Source organism: Poecile atricapillus, chromosome Z (genome assembly GCF_030490865.1).
Source record: "Poecile atricapillus isolate bPoeAtr1 chromosome Z, bPoeAtr1.hap1, whole genome shotgun sequence".
NCBI lineage: Eukaryota > Metazoa > Chordata > Aves > Passeriformes > Paridae > Poecile > Poecile atricapillus.
In genome coordinates, this window is record NC_081289.1 from 137,864,025 (window position 1) to 137,885,482 (window position 21,458).

Below are 21,458 nucleotides of genomic sequence, written 5' to 3' on the forward strand. Positions count from 1 at the left end.
AAAGTATTATGTGAAGCAATAACATCTCAGAGCAAGCAGCAAAATCTGTTTGTCTGACTGCAGATGACAGATTTAGGAGAATGCTCATCATCAGAAATGAAACAATGTGCTGGTGTGACAGTGGATTATGAACAAAATCCTTTTTTTTTCTCCTAAGTGCAGCAACTATGATCAGCTTCTCATAAAGACCTTTCTTTGTAGAGCTGTGTGCAGAAGCACAGAATGGGGTAAAGAACAGCAGGCTGTGCTTACTTTAAAGGGATTTTCATTTACTTCTATCAGCATAACGAGACTTCAGTGAGTCTGGGGTGGCTTCACAAACCGCAAGAGTTCAGTGTAGATTTATTTAAGAACTTAGATTGGAACACAGAAAATAGACAAATAGAAGGGATCACACTATTATGGGGCAAACTCCAGTGAGCAATTTCAGGTGTGTTTTGTCAGGTTGACACTTGAGATGGGACTTCCACAAGTTCTGCTGGAAAACTATTCTGCAAGCTGACACTTCTTTTAGTTTCCTTTGGCAGTTTGCAGGCTATTACCATCCTGTCTTGACTTCTTTGTCCAAAACATGAGCACCACACATTTAATCTGACTGGCATTTGGTGAAAAATTAGCCTGCAGTGGCCAGCCATTTCTCTTCCCATGCACGAATATAGGGCAGAAAATAATTCTCTCAGGATGCCATCTGAAGCTCCATGGTACCAGCTCTTCAGAGAGGTCAGATCAGCTTCAGTAAATGAACACTGAAAAAAGTTGTGTTTCCAACCAGTGAGGTCTCCATAGCAATTCCAAACCACGGGCATGCCTGTGACAGCTGAGATTTGCTTGAAGCACAACCAAAAGAAATGTTCCATTTGCAGATCCTAGGGTCAACACTCTGCAGTGGGAATTTTGTCAGGAACTCTGATGGTGAGCAAGTAAAACAAAAAATTATTTCCAACCCTCTGCAGCAGTACTGTCTCTGCACTAGCCTCAGCAGAAATAGCATTCTTTTGGCTTGATGTGAAAATAAAATAGAAGCACACAGTGAAAACAAATCTGTCAAATAAGATGTGTTTTAGGAAGGAGATTGAACAACAGAAACAAACCCTGACATAGTTTCAGTTATCAATTCCTGATTCTGAACTACTCCAGCTTCCAGATAGTTCAAACCTAAAATATTTGGTATATCTCAGTGTAGAAAGGTAAGAGAAAGAGCACTCTTCTCAGCTGTAAATAAACCATAATCATCATCTTTTCAAAAGAAAGGAGAAAGAAAAAATTTAAAGCTAGAAAAAGGAAATGCTCTGTGCTGAGAGCCCCTTCCCAGCAAGGTGTCACATCCTCCCAGAGAATACAGCTCCTGTGGCTGCCAAAGTGTAGTCCAGTACTACCACATCGGCCAACCTCATTAACCTCCAGAGCCAAGCCCTGGGACTGAGCCATTGGCTCAAAAACATACATTGCTCAGGGACTTGCTTTGTAGGCCTACTCAGAGATACCAGGAGTGTGAGGACTTTGCTGACTAATTGAGTACTACTTTGATTAAAGTGGGGTTTAGGTTAATGCCACATAGTTTTTTTCCCAGCAGAACATGACAGGTTTGACACAGTTTTCAGAAGGTGACTCCTTTTAAGCTGGTGTTTACATTCAAAGATAGAGGCAAGAATTCACTGACCTGGGAGACTTTTTCTAGTTCTATGTCCTGTGACACCTGAATTTTGGTGATATTAGCTGCATTGCACTGAATGCATATCCATTCATATGTCTATGTACATGTTAATTTCTCTCTGCTTATTCCTCTCTGAGGATTTGGATCCTCACCAGTTATAATACCAGCAATAAGCAATTAGAAATGTGTAATTTAAAACAGGCTAGAATTTTCCATTATTTACAATGCAATAGCACTAAATACATGGAAGATAATTGCCAAATCTATAAGAAACCATGGCTTTGGTCTTTAAAAGATAGGGAGTGGTATCAGGTAGAAAAATTCTTTCTTAGGTAACAGAAGTAGAAAAGTTGTATTATTTTATTTTGCTCTTAACAATGGGAACATTACATCAGCTTTGTTTGATGCAAAGGTACTGAGATATTACTAAATCACTGAAAATGAAACAGCACAAGAAAAGAGCTGTCAGTCTGCTTTACCCACTTCCCATTTTGTTTCCATTGTGAAAGGGCTGCATTGTTTCAAAAGAAAAATGCCAGGCAGTCCAGAGAACAAAGGTTCCTAATTGCTCAGGATAACATTGTTACTTTTCTACTTTGTTCATTTTTCCTATAAAAAAGGGGGATTTTTTTGAGGTCTAGTATCTAGACAAAGACTGGGCCTCAGACTAGTGGGGTGATGGTGGGGGAGAATAGGGGATCTTTGATCTAAATATAAGAAAAAAAGCATCACTTTCTAGAATCATTTAATGCTGAATGAGGAATAGCAATCCAATGTCTCAACCTAACAGATAGTCCATGCTGCTTTTCATCACACTGAAAGGCCTGAAAACCTTTTTCTAAACCTTTTGGTTGATATTGACAAATGCTTATGCTTCATATCTTTCCAACACAGAAACAGATGTACAAGCTCTTTGCAGTGCTGTACCTTTGCTTGCTAGTTTCATAGCAAGTTAAAAATTCTAAAGTTCAGTAAAAATATTGGTGCTTTAATCACAGAATCACAGAATGGTTTGGGTTGGAAGGCTGGAACAGACCATGTTGTTCCAGTCTCCTTGCCATGGACAGGGACACCTTCCACTAGACCAGGTTGCTCAGAGAAATTTTCTTATTGCCAAAGGAAACTAACAATTATGATTCTCAGCACTCACCCTGTGGAAATAAAGAAGTAGGAACTTCTTTACACATCTAACCATATCCATGGAGTAGTTTATTTCCCTTTTAGAGCTATCTTCCTAGAGCGCCTAATGATTTTTTTCAGTTCACAGCCCCACTGCTGCCAAGTGGTACATGTAAACCTACCCTTAAAAACCACACAGAATGCCTCCACTGCTGTATGTACCTGCTCCTGGTCTGCAGGGAACAGGAGGCTAATAACACCCCTTCAGCACGCAGTCCTTTCCAATACCATCCAGGGCACAAGGGATCTGGGATTTTGTGTCTCTAATGTGCAGTAACAGCTGTGACTTCCCATAGCATGCTGCAGCAAGACCATGAAAAACATTACACAGGACTTCATATTTGGCCAGGCTTTGTTACTGGAAGCCTAAATGGCAGTGGGAAAAGCTCAGAAATTTCCTCTCTCTCTCTCTCTCTCTCTCTCTCACCCTCTGTGTGTGTGTGTGTGTGCACGCATGTGCGTGTGTGTGTCCAGGCTACTCTCTTAACCTGTTAGAAGAGCTATAAATATCTACTAGATGAAAAGCTTTGGACAGACAGGCAGTAAATATAAAATTCATGTCTTCTCTGAAATGTTACATTTGCACAAACTCTCTGTTTATAGAAGCAGAGGTCTTGCTCTTGGCATATTCCACATTTATCTGTAGTCCCATCAGGTTCCCTTGACTTCCCGGATTTTACTGGAAGATGCAATAAAAAGGAGCCATGGCTGGGGGACAATCCATGCAAGGCATGCACCAAAGTCCAAAGAACACTGGCATGTGACTGTATCAGCCAGCCTAAGTCAGGTGACAGCCACAGTCATGGCAGCAACACCCTTAGCCCAGGCTAGCAAACCAAACACACACACATACACCTCAGCAGGCTCATACAGACCATGTTGAAATATGTGCTGCCACACTTCTTCTGCTAAGAACAAGATCAAAAGCACTTATACCTTCCAGTGCTTCAATCTGAACTCAGATTATGTTGTAGACACAGCCAGTTAGCTGGATGTAGCTGGATTTACCCTGACCTTTCACCCATCTGGTGGCTCTTTGGGACAGATGTCAGAGTGGCAGTAGTTTAAGAACATTACCTGCACATCACAGTTCTGAATTCACTAGAGTACTTCAAGGTAAACTAGAAGTCAGCTACAGGGTAGTGTGTTTTGAATCCTGCAGACAGCCAGTTCACAGGCAGCTGCCCCCAGATTTACTCTGCCAAAGAGTCCACTCTTTTAGGCTGATATACTTATTTTACTTGTTTTTATGCACTGCTCATCACTTGCTGTCCTGTGATTTTCTGTTTGGAACACAAAGAGTGTTGCATGCTGGTACATACAGAGGATACCAGTTCTTCTCCAAAAAGAAGTCAATTATAATAGTGAAACTAAGGAGAAATAATTGTTTACAGCAAACTTTTGCTCACACATTTAGTATCTGCTGAGGACCAAGGATTCATGCAGTTGCTCTGCCTTTATGCATATTTCAAAATTACCTTGAAGTACTTAATCAACTGAATCAATTGCATGTATGAAACAGCACCTTTCCCCATATGGGACTTTTCCTGCTGTGCCCAAGCTCCATGCCATTCACATCCCAGTCACAGGAAAGGAACAGCACCCTTACCTGCCACACTGGCTCTGTGTGCTTTCCTGACATGGCACTACTCTTGTAGCTGGGCTGGGAGCCTGCCTTCCTCAGGTTGTAGATGGCCACGTTGCCGTCGTAGAAGCCCACTGCCAGGAGGTGGGGGTGGTCACTGTGGAAGTCCAGGCACATGACGCCACTCTCACTGCTGAAGGAGTACTCTGGGAAGGAGGGGTTCTTCAGGGTATAGAGCAGGAGCATGCCGTGGCCCTGCTTCATGAAGTCATCTAAATTAGGAGATGTCAGATTAGTTTCCAGAATCCTCAGCTACTGAAATGTAGAAACAGATAGGTCCCACCTATGCCTGAAACCCACCTGAATGCAAAGTTAACAGCCACAGGACCAAACAGTCATATCGGTGTGCCTACACCTGAACATCCTTTCCACCCCCAGGACATAGGCACAATGTACTCATGCAGAAAAACTACTGTTTTGGTGTGCTTTTTTTCCAAGGAGAGAGAGCTGTGAAGCCTTGGAGCAGAAGTGTGAAGGAAAGAAAGAATTTTGTGGACACTTCTTTCCTTGGGCTAAGATTACACTTCTGTGGGCTAGGACTCCACTACACTGCAGACATATAGGCTGAACCAAGGATAGCACCATTTCAATTTCTGTATTGACAATATTTGCTATTTTAGTCCCCACTACTTTTTCAAAGAAAAACATCTATTAACATATCTGTAAAGCATTGTATCAATTTCCATTACTCATAACTGGACAATATAAAAGTCACTATAGCTTTATTTTCTATGCATGCCTAACATCTCCCTGCTTGGCACAGAAGCTCTTTTTTTTGCCAAGACTTTCCAATCCTTTTTCTATTTACTTTCACCTTTTCTTTGTGCTGCCTGAAATTAGCTCTCCCTTTTCTCAGTAGGACCATCTTTCTTTTGTGTTTTTTCTTATCATTCCCTGACTGTCTCTGCAATTCTTAGAGCATTTCGATCATGTAAAAAAACAATTTCCAAATTCTCTGAAAGGGATAGAAAAGCTGTTGATGTAGATAAGCTCTCTAGAAACAAAGAAGGAACTTTGCTAATCTATGAAAACAATGCTGCCTCGAAGAGCATCCTAGCCATCCAGTGCTTTTTATTACTGCCAATGCCCTCAGGCACACAGTATATGGGAAATAAATTTACTGCTTTCCGTGCTTCAAGTACTCACTATACATTCTATTTCCAGAACAGTTCTTTCCTTTTAAAAGTGTTTCCTACCTTTCTTAACATTTTCTTCAACCTGCAGGATCAGGTCTTGGCAAATGTGTTCTCCAGTGATAACATTAACTTTAGAGAGCTCTCCTTAGCAGTAAACTGATTCCAAGAAAGCATGCAGGTTACAGACATTGTGGACTCCATATTTAACAGGGCCACAATAAAAGCATTCAAAGAACGAGTAAAGAAACACACATTAACAAAACTATTACTGTTTCTTTGTACTAGACTATCAAAATAGACTATTTTCACAGGTCTCTCTGTAATGGGGACAGATGAGGAAAATGGCTTCTTTATTTTGCAGAAAGGTGAGATTCCAAAACTGGCATTACTTTAAACATATCTGACCCCAAATAGTATTACTAACTTTTTTCTTTTCTTTTTTTTTTTTTTTTTTTTTTTTAATGAAGGGGAAGCTTATTCTTAGAATTCTTGCTGAGGATTAAGTGAACTTACTTTCTTCATCAGAGATTTCCTAGTTCTTTTAATTCACAGAATCGCCTTTGTTCTTAGCCAAGTAATGCCACTGAACTGATATTTAGTTGAGGTCCATGCATGATAAGGATGAATCTGTGCTCTCCTCAGAGGGCTTGGGAGAGCTGTGGAAATGACCACCAGGAGTGACACAGAGAAGAATGAAGCCAAATTGGTTGGATAGCCTTTGATTTCAACCTATTTCATGCTCTTATTTCTCTCGGAGTGGGCTGACCAGTCAGGAGTATTCCCAAAAGGACTGTAGCATACATTAATTTTCTATCTGTTAGCACTGTGCTGAGGAGCCTCAGAAAGCTGCCCCCATGTTCCTTGCACAGACAGCAGAGGAGACACCTCTACAGGGGGTGATTCAGCCAGAGATCTAAATGGGGTTTTGGAGGTGGTTCTCTTCTCAGTATCTGGCAGGAACAGTCCACCCATATTCCTCAGTTAGAAGTGGTAGAGCGATTTTATCAGGTGAAATTGATCAGCAGCTTCAGCAAGTCCACCTGGGGGTTAGTCTGGCAGGAGAAAAGCAAAGCCTTGGAAAGAAGCTCTGGCAGAGTAAAATGCAGGGACACCCAAATGCAGGTCTGTGTATGGCTGGCTGTGAACTCAGAGTCCAAGCTCCTGCTACCATCAGTACCAGCAGCACCTTTAAGGGGAGTTTTCTATGAATGACAATTTATTCTCCAGTCTCCACTGACTGCAGTGTCCACTAAGGAACGTTAAACCCACCTTAATCTAAGAGTTGAATCCTATTCATATTGTCTCCTTTATGTTATCAAATATCAGGAATGGGGGTTAAATCACAGATGTGTGAATACCACACGTAAGGCTGAATAATATGATCACTAAAACACAGCCTATTCTTGACGAAAGGTAATGTGATGAGAATAATCCACAATTGACACTGAAGCATGACACATAAACCCCAGTAAAACTCTAACCTGCTGAGCACAGGCATATAAATCCATTTTAATGTAGGGTGAATTCTCACTAACAGTACTAACCTTTGACATACCTACATACAACATATCCTTTAATGAATAATTTTTAAAAAGAGCTTATTTCATTAGTGATATTCAATGTTCCAGAATGGCAAGCACAGCACATACCCACAGCAGAACATCTGTGCTATAGCTCTGAAGAGCAGCATTTTCAAGAAAAAGGCTTCTGGTTTTCAGCAAAAACAAGCTGAGTACTGCACTTTGCCCCAAAACACTGGGCAGCCAGGATATCCTGGGCAGAACCAAGCAAAAGGTGCAGACCCAAGATCTGACCATCAGAACCCAAATGGTTCAATGGTAAACCACTGCTGGAAATGAAAGCAGTGTCTTCAGACCTGAGACAGCTGCTCTGCACCTCATGGATGCACCAGTACTGACTGGAAGAATAGAGAATATCTGCCCCATGCAGGTCCACAAAGTGCAAACTGGTGGGGGTTTTCTTTTCTGAGATAGAAGGGCTGGAGATATTAGAGATATTGGACAGTTCTTCTGATAATCAGTGCCAGCAGGACTTGTTCCTCACAGGAATAAACAAGGCAGCACAGCAAGAAGAAGAGTGAACAGACTTTTGCTGCCATGAGGATCCCTCAATGTTCAGCTGAGCAGAGGCTAAATTTTAGACCCTGACACATAACAAGTGCATGTAGGAAGACAAGGTTTTCTAAGGAAAGATGCAGATAGTGTGATTACTGCTCTCAACATGGAGAACTGAACCTGTAAGCATCACATGCAAACAGAAATAGGTTTCAAAACTATGATCACTGTCTAAAATACTTCTCTACATATGCCTTTAAAGGTGGAGAGATTCACCCCAAATCCTTTTCAGAAAAATACTGTAGTGGTAGAAAAGTACCCCAGAATATCATTGTAATATCAACAAATAATTTATGCAAAGTAATAATCTGAAAAGCATCTGAATCTTTAGTTCTGATGTTTACTAAGTGCATGTTTTAACAGATTTTTCATTTATATTACTCCTTAGCTGAATTTAAAAGAATCAGCAAATGTACAATATCAGATCAAAGTCTTTTGTTTGCTGGACAGATTTTTAAAAAATATGATTTGTATATTTTCCTCTTTATTCATGAACAAAGCCATGAGATATACATGGTTTTCTTCCATTTCCTCCAAAATGCTTAGTGGCAAACCCATTGTTGTTGCTCAAAGCAACAGCATCCTCAAGAAAGCACAATGCTTAGGGTAAATCCTGCAGTCACATAATAAATCTCAGAGTGGGGATTCTCCATGGACATGAGTTAAAGTCAGTATTTTCACTACACAAAGAGCCAGTGCTACAGTTTCTTGTGTGATAAACTGGCAAATTACTTTCTCTTTGGAGGATTTAAAACCCAAAACACTGAAGCCTTATATCTTAGATCCTGTGATCCTGTGATGGCTTTCTAAAAATCAAGTCTGCAAGCTGTCTCACTGATATGGCTTGGACCAAGATATCATCATGCTAAAAAGAACTACTGGTGCCTAAAATCTGTCCTGTGTACCCTAAGAGCCCATCTGGGAAAAAAAAAAAAAAAAAAAAAAAAGCAAAATGAAGTACATTTGTGAACAGCTGATTTCTTCTGAGCATCACAGTTACACAAGCACTTCTACTCTCCCAGATACACTCATGCTTTGATGAGCTGGCTGGCTGGGACTCTATCCTTTGGGACTGGCTTTCTAAGAAGCCAAGGGAAGGGGATGGCTGTGCTCTACACTTGGTGAGGCAATCTCCTCTGGGGAGATCAGTTAGTTTCACAGAAAAAATTGTTGGTAGTCAAAGATAGATCTCAGCTATTTATTTGTCCTTCCAATATTTAAAGTGTAGAGGACAAAAAAACAAACAAACAAACAAAAAAACTCAACAAATTTTCCCTAGCAAACTGGAAATCTTGAAAACTTTGAGCACAATCTAAGAATATTCCTGTGTTTCCATCTGCATGGCATAGACATGATGACTGAGCAAGTCACAAATTAGTGCATTTTCAGTACAATTTTATTTTATCAGTGAGCAAACCCTGTGCAGCAGGGCACTGAGCACAGGCTAATCTAACCCACTGTGAAACAAGTTGAATGACCTTGCACTGCTCTAGCAAGACTCTCCTGCCTTATTTTAAAAAGCTGTGTCAATTCCACACTTTGCTGCAGTCACAGAATTGGTGTGCTGTAAGAAAGGAAACAGCTGGCACTTCGAGCTTAACTGTATGCCAGTAGTTCCGAAAAATCAGGAAAGAACAAATCTTTCCAAGAGCTCAGAGGGTTTGGCCATGTGCTGAATGTGTTTTCAAAGCTCTTCAGGAATAACAATAATATCTCAAAGTTTTATAGCACTTGAGAGTGCTTTAAGCTTATATATGCAGCATTCCTTTTTATAGAATGAGAAAGGGCAGCAGAGGGGACTGACAAGGACACTACAGCAAACTAGAACAGGGAACAGAGCTGGGATTTCAGAGGGTTCTGCTCAAGCAGACTGCATCCCAAGATCCCTGAGAAATTTAAACTAGGATCACTGGTGCTCATTCTGTTGCTATTCCCTTAAATGCTCAGAGTACTCGGGTAAACCACACTTGTGTACAACACAATGTTTTGTTGATATATCCCACATCACTGTGCATCAGGCTGTGAACCATATTGTGGGCAATGAAAAGATGAATACTGAACTTTCAAAACAGTCCTTTCCCAGAAAAGAAAATGTTTTGGGAACTCATTACTCTGTAACTCAAGGCCAGAAAGCCTGGCCTCCTCTTTTTCACAGATCCAAAAATGTTACTGGCATATCCTGTTTTGAGCCTGATAACTTGGTTTTGGCAAGTATATGCATACTTCATATGAAGATCTCAAAAAACAGAGAAACCACTGTTTCATTTTGCAGCTTGTTTTAACATTTATTCGCTTTGAGTGATTAAAAAGCTTCACCTAATTCCTTACTCGACTTACCTGGCTTGCCACTGCTAATTCTTATTATGCCTATCTTGACTGGATTAAGGACTTCTTTTATATCTGCTGCTTCTCTTCATTAATATACCTTAAAAACTGAACACTGGTCACAATTCAGCATACTTTTCATAGCCATCACAGCCTGAACTCAAAAAATCACATTTATTTTCAACAGCAGCACACAGAGAGGGCTGCTTAGCAAAAAGCCAGGAACCAACATTAACTTTGCCACATCCAGTGAAAGGCATTGCCTCCAAGCTGCAAAAAGAAAGCTACTTCTCAGCAGACATGGAGAAGAGTAGAATATTAAGAAACTTTCCAGAGATTAGTGGAGGCTATCACATGGCTAGGATTTGTGCAAGGGCCAGATATAATTCATTTAGAGTCCAAATTCCGACTGGATGTTGTTCTTTCTCCACATCTGGGGCATGCTCTCCAGCTCTTGAATCAACTTGGAGCTCTTTCTGAACTACCTACAGTTTTTCTGAATGCTTTGAAAAATGTTGTCTCTGGAATCAAACATAATATTCCAGTATTAGTCTGACTACTGTTTAAATACTATCTCTACTGCTATTCAGGCTTTCCTATTTGCACACCAGAATCATGTTCAGCCTCCATGCCAAGATACCACACTGGAGTCTCAAGTTTCTTACTTGTACACAAAAGTGAGGTTTTCTTTGTTTTTTTTTTTAAGAGTTGCTGCCTTCCAAAATACAACACTCCTTTTTGTCTAGAGAGGTATAATACTATATTTGACTGCACTAAAATGCATTTTCTTTGAATAATTCTGGTTTACCACATTAATCACTCTCTATGACAGCTCTGTTCCCAGCATGATTTACAACTTCACCTGCCTTTTCATCAGTCACACATTTCATCTGCTGTGAGTTTATATTCCCATCCGCAGGACCAATGAAAACAATATCAAGATCCAGGGCTACTACAGCACCCCTCTGAGACACTGCCTCAGATGATAATTCTTTGGGCATTTATTTTCTGACATTAGTCAATGGAAGTTGAACACCCCTGTTGAGACCACCTGCACTGGTCTGAACTCTGTGGCAGAACTCTTATCACAAGGAAGTATGTACCCTCCAATTAGCAGTCCTGGTACTTCAAGATCTGCAAATGCTGAGCAAGTCCACCAGTGCAGAGGAGGCAAATAATAGATCATTTTGGCTTATGCTGATTTAGATGCTTGAATGTCAAATTTAACATTCTGCTTGACACCTTTCACCAGCTGCTTGACTAATCCCTGTTATTCCTGATCCGGTTAACATTTTTAGCTGGGGCTCTTAGGAACTTGCAGTTTGGATAAGAGATGTACAAAACCAGAATTTCAAAGTCTTCTGGATATTTTAGAGAAGACAAAACTGACAGATGATGAAGCAAGTTGTAATTTATACATGTCCTAAGGCATTGTCGCAGTCCCAACATGTGCTGTGGGCCCTGCACATGTCAGAGGCAAGACACACCTCAGAAGCAGAGATGGATAGATAGAGATAGCCTTTCTTACTCTAAAATACAGTTTGGCAGAGCAATACAAGAGAAACCACAGTCGACCAGGCCAACAAAACCGAGTATTTAGGAACCACGAGAACCAGGCACTCTCACCGGGCCTGTGAGAGCAGAGGATCAAAAGCAAACAAAAACAGGGGAGAAGGGGGTGAAAGGATGTAGCACTTTCCTTAAAAGAGCAGAAAGATCTGGCTTTCATCTAAGCCCTATCCTGGGAGCGAGGTGAGCAGGTGATCAGTGCAAAAAAGAAGGAATATATGACTTGGCTGAGTTTGCTATGCTCTATATAAAACCAGAGTTTTCTCATTCTGTCTCAAGACAGGCTTTTTCATCATGGGTCTAGCACACACGAAAATTCTTCCTTAGATTTTCTTCTTTAAATAAGATGGTCATAAGGGCATGATTTTACAATGTAAATAATAATGGTGCAGCTGCCTGTATGTTATGAAAGCTAACATCAGGTTGAGGGAGGGGATTCTGCCCTTCTGCTCTGCTGTCATGAGACTCCACCAGGAGTTCGGCAACCAGCTCTAGTGTCTTCAGCACATCATACCACAGCCTGTTGGAGCAAGTCCAGAGGGGGCCACCAAAATGATCAAAATGATGGATCACCTCTCCTATGAGGAAAGGCTGAAGTAGCTCTTGTCTCTGCAGACCACTGTGGAGCTGGGAAGTCGGACAGGTGCTAATCCTCTCATTACACACTGGGCAGCATTTGGCACAATTACCTGAACTTTTGCTCCTGTCTTTCTTGTTTTCATTGATATAAGCGCCAATTTTGATAGTATTTCACTGTTTAATATCTGAGTTTCTGTTTCCTCTATCCCTGTTCTACGAAACTGGCACATTTGAGAACATTTGCAACCAACTAAATATTTAAGAGTGCCATCAAGTGGCCAAGTGAGAGGCTTCCCGGTGTCATGTAACGATTAGAAATCCCCAGGCTCATGCCACAAATGGACATCTACAAATGTACTGCCTCTGGACAATCACACCAGCCTGCAAACCAGCCAGGCTGTCGGCATTTTAGTATTCCTGACCAGAGCAGCTCTAAGGGAGATGCACACACTGCAGGAGATGCTTATGTATTCCATAATTAAGAGACAGGAAAGTTAGTGTTTTATGGCAGTGCTGTGGTCTCTTGGAAGCAGACAGATGATGCCTGATGAGATGGACATGTACAGCTCAGGCCACTGAGGAGACAATGAGAAATGATACAGCAGCTCTGAGAACATTTTTGAAGACATTTGGCAGAAGACCCAGATTTGATAGAGGAGCAAGGAAGAGACAGTCATACATATGGGCATGCAGTCAATTTTGCACTAGCATGCACCATGAAAATTAAGAGTAGTCATTACATATCCAACACCTGCCCCTAACCCATTTGCAGCAGTGGTTAACATCAAATGTTTAGGAAAGTGTACAAAAACAGGACAAAAACCAATGATATTTCTTCTAGAGGCTTGCCTAGGCCCCTACTAATTTGTAGTTAAGCATCTCCCAGGTCCCTAATGGACCTCTTCCCATTTTTCTGTGCAGTCAGCTATTGAACATTAAATTTGGACAGTATTTTTCACCATTCCTCTTTGTATAAGGCTGGGATATAAACCAGATATTCACTTCTTTGACAGAAATCATGGGGAGGTTTTGCTTGCTTTTATCTTTAGTACCTGAAATATTATGTATCTTAAGCAGGTATGTTAAGTATCTCATTAGGGGCTAGCATAAATGGATTTTAAGAACTACTTAAAGTAGATTTCAGAGAAAAAAATAGTTAAAAAGGGGGGAAAAAAAAAAAATGAAACAGAAATGCCTAAGTATTTGTTAGTCTCAAACAGAATCACAGAATGGCCTGAATTGGAAAGGATCTGAACAATCCAAATTCTCTCAGCCTTTCCTCATAGAAGAGATGCTCCATCCCTCTGATCATCTTGGTGGCCTCCTCTGTGCTGGATCCAGCAGGTCCCTGTCCCTCCTGTGCAGGGACCCCAGCTCTGGGTGCTCCAGCTGGGTCTGAGCAGAGCAGAGCAGAGGGGCAGAATCCCCTCCCTCCCCTGCTGCCCACGGGGCTCTGGATGCAGCCCAGGACACGTTTGGCTCTCTGGGCTGTGAGTGCCATGGCCAGGGCATGTCCAGCCTCTCACCCACAGCACCCCCAGGTCCTTCTGGGCAGGGCTGCTCTGGGTCTGTTCATGCCAAGCCTGTGCTGATACCGGGGGCTGCTCTCACCCAGGTGCAGCACCAGCACTTGGCCTTGAACTTTATGCTGTTCCCATGGACCCACTCCTTGAGCTTGTCCAGTCCCTCTGGATAGCATCCCATCCTTCAGGTGTGTCAAAGCACCAACCAGCTTGGTGTTATCATCAAACTTGCTGGGAGTGCACTTGATCCCCATGCCACTGATCTTGATCCCTATGCCATTAATGATCGTATCAAAGAACACTGGTCCCAGTATGGATCCGTGAAGGACTCCACTTATCACTGATGTCCACTGGGACTCTGAGACATTGACCAGTACTCTGTGATTATCCAGCCAATGCCTCACCACGCAACAGTCCATCCATCAAATCCATCTCCCTCTAATTTAGACAGAAGGATGCTGTGGGGGACCGTGTCAAAGGCTGTACAAAAGTCCAGATAAATGACATCTGTGATCCTTTCCTTGTCTACTCCTGCAGTCACTGCATCATAGAAAGCCTCTGGCTTGTCAGGCAGGACTTACCCTTGGTGAAGCCAGGCTGGTTGCCTCAATTCACCTCCCTGTTCTCCACGTGCCTTAGCAGAGTTTCTAGGAGGAAACCAGATCCCATGATCTTCCCAGGCACAGAGGGGATGCTGACAGTCAGTAGTTCTTGGAGTCCTTCTTTCTACCATTTCTCAATATAGGTACAATGGCTTCCCTTTTCCAGTCACCTGGGACTTCATCTGACTGCCATGACTTTTCAAATATCGTGGATAATGGCTTGGCAACCATATCATCTTATTGAGTCCCAAAGACTTTTGTACATTCAGGTTCCTCATGTGGTAAGGAGCCTGACCTTTTCTTATAGTGGGGGTGACTTTGCTCCCCAGTCCTTATCCTGCTCTTACTTGAGAGGTGTAGGAAGAGAGGTTGCCACTGAAGACAGAGGCAAAAAAGTTGCTGACTACCTCAGTGTGTTCCTCATCTGTTGTTACCCGTTTTCCGTATTTTTTTTTATTGCGAGTGTTGCACCTCATTTGACCTTCCTTTTCTGGTTAATATATCTATAGAAGCTTTTTTGTGTCCTTTGCCATGTTCAGTTCCAGCTTCTCCTTGGCCTTCCTCACCCCCAAATTACCTGAATAACACAGTATATTGCAACAAAGCAATAGCTTTCAATCCCTTGACCAAGTAACAAGGTCAGGGGGAAAAAGATAGTTATGTCAAAGGGACGAGACTCCTTCAGAGTGAAGGACAAAAGAGCAACAAGCTGATACTAGGGAATGGAAGTGGTCCAAATGTTTCATATAAAGCATCAAGTATCTGTGCAAAACATGAGGCAAATTTTGGCTTACACTTAGATATGATGGATAAAGAATGAAAAAGAAAGAAAGAAATCATAGAATCACAGGATAGCTGAGGTTTGAAGGTACCTCTGGAGAACATCTAGTCCAATTCTGCCTTCTTAAAGCAGCGTCAGTCAGAGAACAGTGTCCAGGACTGTATTGTCAGATTGTTAAAATCAGCCTCTCTAGAGTGTGGAAATACTGCTCTTCTGCTCAACCACCCCCACAGCTAAGAAGTTCTATCTTACATTTCAAGGGACTTTTATCTCTCAGTTCACATCAATTACTTTTGCCTTTCATTTGATACCACTGAGAAGAGTCCATCTCTGTTTTTGTCATTCCCCTCCACTAGGTATTTATCCACATAAGAAACTTCCACTTTTCTCTAGTGACAGCCAAGTTTGTAGACCTGCAGCGCTGAGAAGCCAACCACTACCTAAACCAGATCTGGCTCTGGGCAACACATGGATCTGCTGTGGGAGTTAAAGGGGAATCTATGTCCCCATTATCTCCCATGTCCACCAGCCAGGCTGCTGTTGGACAGTCAGTCCTCTCTCCAGCATCTCTGCATCAGAGGAAGAAGCCTGTGACTGCATAGCATCTACAAAACATGTTCTGCTCCATAAAATTCCACTCCTGGCCAGTGGGAGCCAAGGTGGAGGTAAGTATCAGCATCTTGAGAATCTACTGTGCTGGCTTCTCTTTTGAGGACTCACCAAACAATACAAGAGCCATTACAATTGTCCCTCTATGAAGACCTTTTATATAGTAGTGGAAACCACTTCATCATACAGCATTTGATGGGAGAAGCTGGAGAATGCCAGTGAATCCTAGCCAGCTCTCTCATACCTGGAGGAATTTGGTAAGAATAACTCAGGACTGAAAGACTTTACAATAGCTCTTGGAGCAATATCTGCTGCCTTTCTTTTATTGTAGGTGAGCCTTTTCCCAAGAGCAGCCACTTGCTAAGCTTAATCAATTATTTAAATCCAGCATGATAATGTTGAAAAATTAGGGATACATAGATGGTACAGTCATAGAAGCAGAGTGAGCCTCAAGTTCTTCACTCAGCAAAGTTGTATTCTGCTTGTCTCATAGCCAGAAAAACAGAAGTGTAAGGATCAAACAAACAAACTCAAATCTACTTACATGATTCACCACTTTGATCCCTCACTGATACAGTTAAGCATCCCTGAAGACTTTTCCTTCCTACCTTCTCTAGCTGACTACATTTTACAATACCCTAAAAAATAATCAGTTTTGTCATCTCCCACATATGCTACAGCAAAGAGATACCCATGAGAACACACCATGCAGAATAATTTTTTAAAAAACCCACACAAAATGAGTAGTTTTTCACTTTGTTCTGATGTTAAAAAGTTTACAAAAAATGCAAATTTGATCTGCACGTATTTTTCAATGGTCAGGATTTTCCAAATATTCCTAATAGATTCTTAAGCTGAAGTGGCCTATCGTATGAATCAGTGGAGGTTAGCAACCAGATATTTCTGGTTATATTCTATGGTTTGACAGCCTAGTAAGTATTAGCAAGCATGAAGAGAAGAATTGAAAAAGTATGACTGAGTTCCCTAAGCAGAGACGAACAGAGGAAGATTTTACATTGTAGAAAATGTGGTTGTCCTTTGCAGCAAGAAACCAAAGGTAAGCTAAGAAGAGTCTGGATATCTTACAAGTTTCAACTAATGAAAACATTAAATTAGGTAGATTTCCTTCAGGTTTTTACTAATGCATTCTGCTGAAAAATGATCCACACTCATCTCCAGGACAAAAGACAGAAAAGTCTTTGGAGAAAAAGTCTTTAATGGGGCCTTTTACATTTCCTTTGTACCATTCTGCCCTAGGAATAATGACAAGCCATCTAAATTCAGGAGCATACAAAGTAACTTACATATTGCTAGAATTAATGATGGAATGTGTTCAATGCAGATTTGTAAATTCTAAGACTAAAGAAGATAGTTCTGATGAATAAATCCTTTATTTGTTCCTATACTTAATCACTTCAACCATTAAAAATTCATTTCCAGCTTTCTGAGATCTCTGAATTCTACTTCCAGTTGCTAGATTATGTCCTAGATGAAAAAGTAAGATGAAAGAGTTCTTTTCTATAAGATATCTCCTTCCTTTCCCTTTAAGTAATTAATGGACAGTAATCAAATCACTACTTAATCTTCTCTTTAACAAGCCAAGTTGAATTGTTTAAGAATTTAACTGTAAGGCAGAGATTTCAAACACAAGTCACGATGTGGTTCATCTCTGAACTATTTTCAATTTTAAAATCCATCTTGAAGACTGAACTATTAATAGCAGCATACAGCATTCCAGGGAAGATTTCATCAGCATCATACACAGAGATAGCACCTCTTCCCCCTGATACTCTCAAGCAAGTGAATGCATAGGGCATTCCATGTCAGACCCCCTTACACACATTTCTGCAACCACTTTTCCAGGTTTAGCTGGAAGTTTTCTCTCTCAGAACATACCCCAAGACAGGAAATTACTTTCAAGGCCAGTTTCATGATTGACACAAACCAACCTAACCATGAGTGGCTGCTAAAAACACAAATCTCTTTCTCTCTGCCATTTTTGATTCCCTTCTCTGTGTTCTCAACCCAATGGTCTGTGATTGTTGACCTGGATGAAAAAACCAATACTTTTAAATTACACTGCCATCTTTGGGTACTGATAGTGACATTGCATTTATGTAACACTCAATCCATATAACTAGAAATTCCTAAAATAAATCTAAGGAGGACTAGGTCTTTAAAGCTGCCTGGTGACCCAGCTGTCTGATTGAATGCTAGCCAGCAAAGACAGCTGAGCTGGAAAGTTTCCTGCTCTTCACATGGGACTGCTGGGAAAAGTTAGGGGCTCTCCAGAAAAGAATCAAGGTGTGATGGCACAAGTCTGGAGAAGCAGCAATCAGGGTTGAAAAACCTATTTGAAAAAAATGCCTCTAGGGCCACTTCCCTTCCATGGGAATTGCTGGAATAGAGCCTGCTTTTTCTAGGACTGCTCTACAGGATGTGAAATGAATGCTGATCTGGGTATTTGCTGTTTTCTGTGAGCCCCTTGGCTTAGTTTTTCGTCATTAAGAAGTAAAGCAGCATTGCATGACCTCATCTGGAAAGACAGATTCTTAAGGCAGAAAGGAACCTCAGACATGACAGCAATGAAGACCATGCAAGTAACTAAAACAGGCAGGCAGAGATATTGCCCACTCTGCAATCCCGTGAAAGAACTGTCACATCCATTGCCTCCTAAGTCAGTCTAAACAACAAACAGATAACTGCAGCTCCTGGATGGAAGAGAAAGGCAATTAGAAATTAGCTCTGCTGGGAGAAGTACAATAGAGGTTACCCAACACATAAGTATTTCTACCTTAACCCTTCCTGCAAAGTATGTTTGATCTAGAGGAGGGCTGGAACTTCTCATTGGGTTCCTTATATCTTGTAACAGCGCAATGCCATAGCTAGAGCAGAAAGGGCTTCAAATTAACAGTAGAAAGCTGACCCCTGGTGTTGGGAACAGGGATACTGATAGAAGACAGCAAGGAAGGGAGGCTGCTGTGCTCCTGACGGCTGCCTCACAGTCTGTGTAGTTCTCCAATAAGATTCATTCACTAGCATTCCTTCGGACGAATGAATAAAACCAGCTGATGAATGAAAGCAACAGGCTACAGTGCTTGGCAGGAGTGTTGATGTTTTCATTTCTATGCTTTCATATCAGTTCCTCCTCCACAAAGCATCTAATCAACCAATGCTGTACAGCAGAAAATTAATGGTTTCCTTTAGGGAGTTGCCTGATGATGCTAGAGCATACAATGGCATTGTTTGTAAATATTTGATTAGAAAAAGCAAGTAAAAATGGTATGAACACATGGAAGAATTATACTGTGCCGCTATCCAATGGGATATTTATAGTACAGAGGTGATGCCAGCCACCATTAACACATGGTGCTACACCAAACACCCCATGAGTGACTCTGTCCATACAATATAAGGATTCAGACAGACCCAATCTGTAGACAGCTGACAGCAGCTACCATTTTCAGAGGATACACTGGGTACTTTCTTCTATTCTATGTCTGCACAGCACACAAAAGGGAGAGTGCTGAAGCATCTTCAGAGTCTTTAGGTAAACCCTCAGCCCTAATTTTTCCAGTCAAAACATAGGCTAGATCTTAGGGTCAGAAATAATGCTCCTTTCTTGATACTCAGTGTCTTTTGAAAATTTCCCAAGGGGTAGCAAAATACTCAATGGGTCATTAGCCCATGCATGCTCCTCTGGATGTTTTAATATAATAGACCTCTATTTTGAAGAGGTGCTCCCTTCCAGGACGTTCTGTCCTAAGAGAGGGACATCAGTAGGGCTGTGATGAGCTTCAAGCTGCATGCACATCCATACAAGGAATTAAAATAACTCTGCAGCACAGCCACAGGGAAGGAGGCTCTTCTCCAGGAAGGATACATCCTTACTTGCCTACCTGTCTGAAGTGGGAAATCCCTCATCTAATTCCCAGTCCAAGGTCTGTCCCTGTACTTCTGAATTTCAGCTTTGGATCTACAACAAGCCCTCTGGCAAAGTGTGCCAGTTGCACTTGTGCAGGTTTTTGCTCCACCAGGTGAGTCTGAGAATGTTGAGACAAGCTGCTTAAGGGAAGATGAGGCCCTATGCTTTTGAGCTTTAAGACAGTGATTTTAAAAGTGTCATACATTTGTCAGAAGCCATCAGGCAGAATTAAGCCTCTCCTGATATAACTAGAGGCCCACTTCATCCTGATTTTATATAATTCTTCAAATTCACACTTATTGCATGAAACTAACATTGAAATAGCCAAAGACTAAAATCAAACCAACATGCTTATAAAAAGTTGTTTTCAACAAACAAGGAAAAAATTTATCTTATAATACAGAAAGCAGACACCATCAAATAGCTTTCCAGTGAACAGAAATTAGATATAATGTCATAGCCAGACACTCTAGTAAACCTAGGCATGAAATCTAAATACAGTCTGGCAGTATGTTATGGACATTGCCTGAATGATCTCTCCTACTCAACATAGAAAACACCAGTGAGAAGTGGTATTACCCTCATCATTCCAACTGACACAAAAAGCTTTCACTGTCCAGTTATCTCAGACATGTGGTTTTCAGAATTCCTGACCTGCAGCTGTTTGCTGAAACTTCTTTCCACAGCTGAATTTTTTTCCACTTCATCTGGAAGCCACATTTTGCCCTTTCTCTTAACTAATCCTGCAGTTATGTAAATATATGTGCTAAGTAAAAGACAAAATGCATGATTAATCATGCAAATACCACCCAGTGCATCTTGGAGAAAAGCTGATGATTCAAGAAATCATAGCATTCAAATTGGGAAAACAATAAGCTTGTTAAAATGTGAATCAGCTGCTGCTCAACATAGAACATGGTCCCAACTGACTGTCGTTTGCAAATTAATTGAGATTTTCTTTTGGTGGCACCCACCTTGAAAGTCCAGTTGAATGAATTTATACACTGCATCACAACTCAAGAAATAGAATTATAGTCTTAATATTCAGGTTGGGACTTCGTGCTGTCAACTGTAATACCATATGCAAGAAATGATAAGAATTTGTTTCTAAGAAGAAAAGGAAATCGCAATTTTCAGAGCATGCTGTGAAGCCTGGAAGGATTAGAAGCTGTCAGAGATCCTGCAGTACAAGAGGTGTTTCGGAAGAGGCTAAACTCTAATGTCTTTAAAATATGGAAGATCCCATGGGGCTTGGGGTTTGGGTGGAAATCCTGAAAACTCCTTTGCAAATCTGAAAATGTACTTCAAATTTGCCTTTGCAAAACTCAATTAATTTTTCTCATATCTTTGGGAATACAAATTTGGAAAATTACATTAAAATCCATAAATAATTCAGCCACAAGAGGTATTTAATCTCATTACAAACAAACTGAGGTGCTTTAAAGGAAGCAAATGAAAAGCAAGGAGCAACAAAGTAGCGAAGGTGGACCAGACCCGTGATTTACTGGGGATTTCCTACTGTATTCTAGGGATCAAAGTGGAGCTGTGAGTTTGTCTCATGACACAAGATACATGAAATGCAAAAGTTGCAAGTCATCAGATTTGCAAAGGCCACAGCCCACTGGGATTTTACTAAGGTCACAGAACTCCAATTTTTGGGAATCATTGCCTCTGCTTTCATGAAGTGATACTGCTTAGAGGGTCATGCAAGGAGAGAGGCAAAAGCTGCAACAGGGCTCCCAGTTTCCTGAAATCTGGAGTACTGCAATAGCAGGAAGTTTTCTTTTCAAGTGTCA

The 21,458-nt window shown here is 41.2% G+C and overlaps 1 protein-coding gene across 1 annotated transcript in view; it reads right to left on the reverse strand.

Annotated features, from left to right (window-relative positions):
* The window catches only part of DNAI1 (dynein axonemal intermediate chain 1), a 141,296-nt gene that overhangs the window by 70,556 nt on the left and 49,282 nt on the right, over window positions 1-21,458 (reverse strand). Inside the window, exon 13 of the mRNA XM_058826171.1 lies at window positions 4,443-4,690. Within this exon, the coding sequence (XP_058682154.1) occupies window positions 4,443-4,690 (248 nt within the window). The remainder of the gene's footprint in view (window positions 1-4,442; window positions 4,691-21,458) is intronic.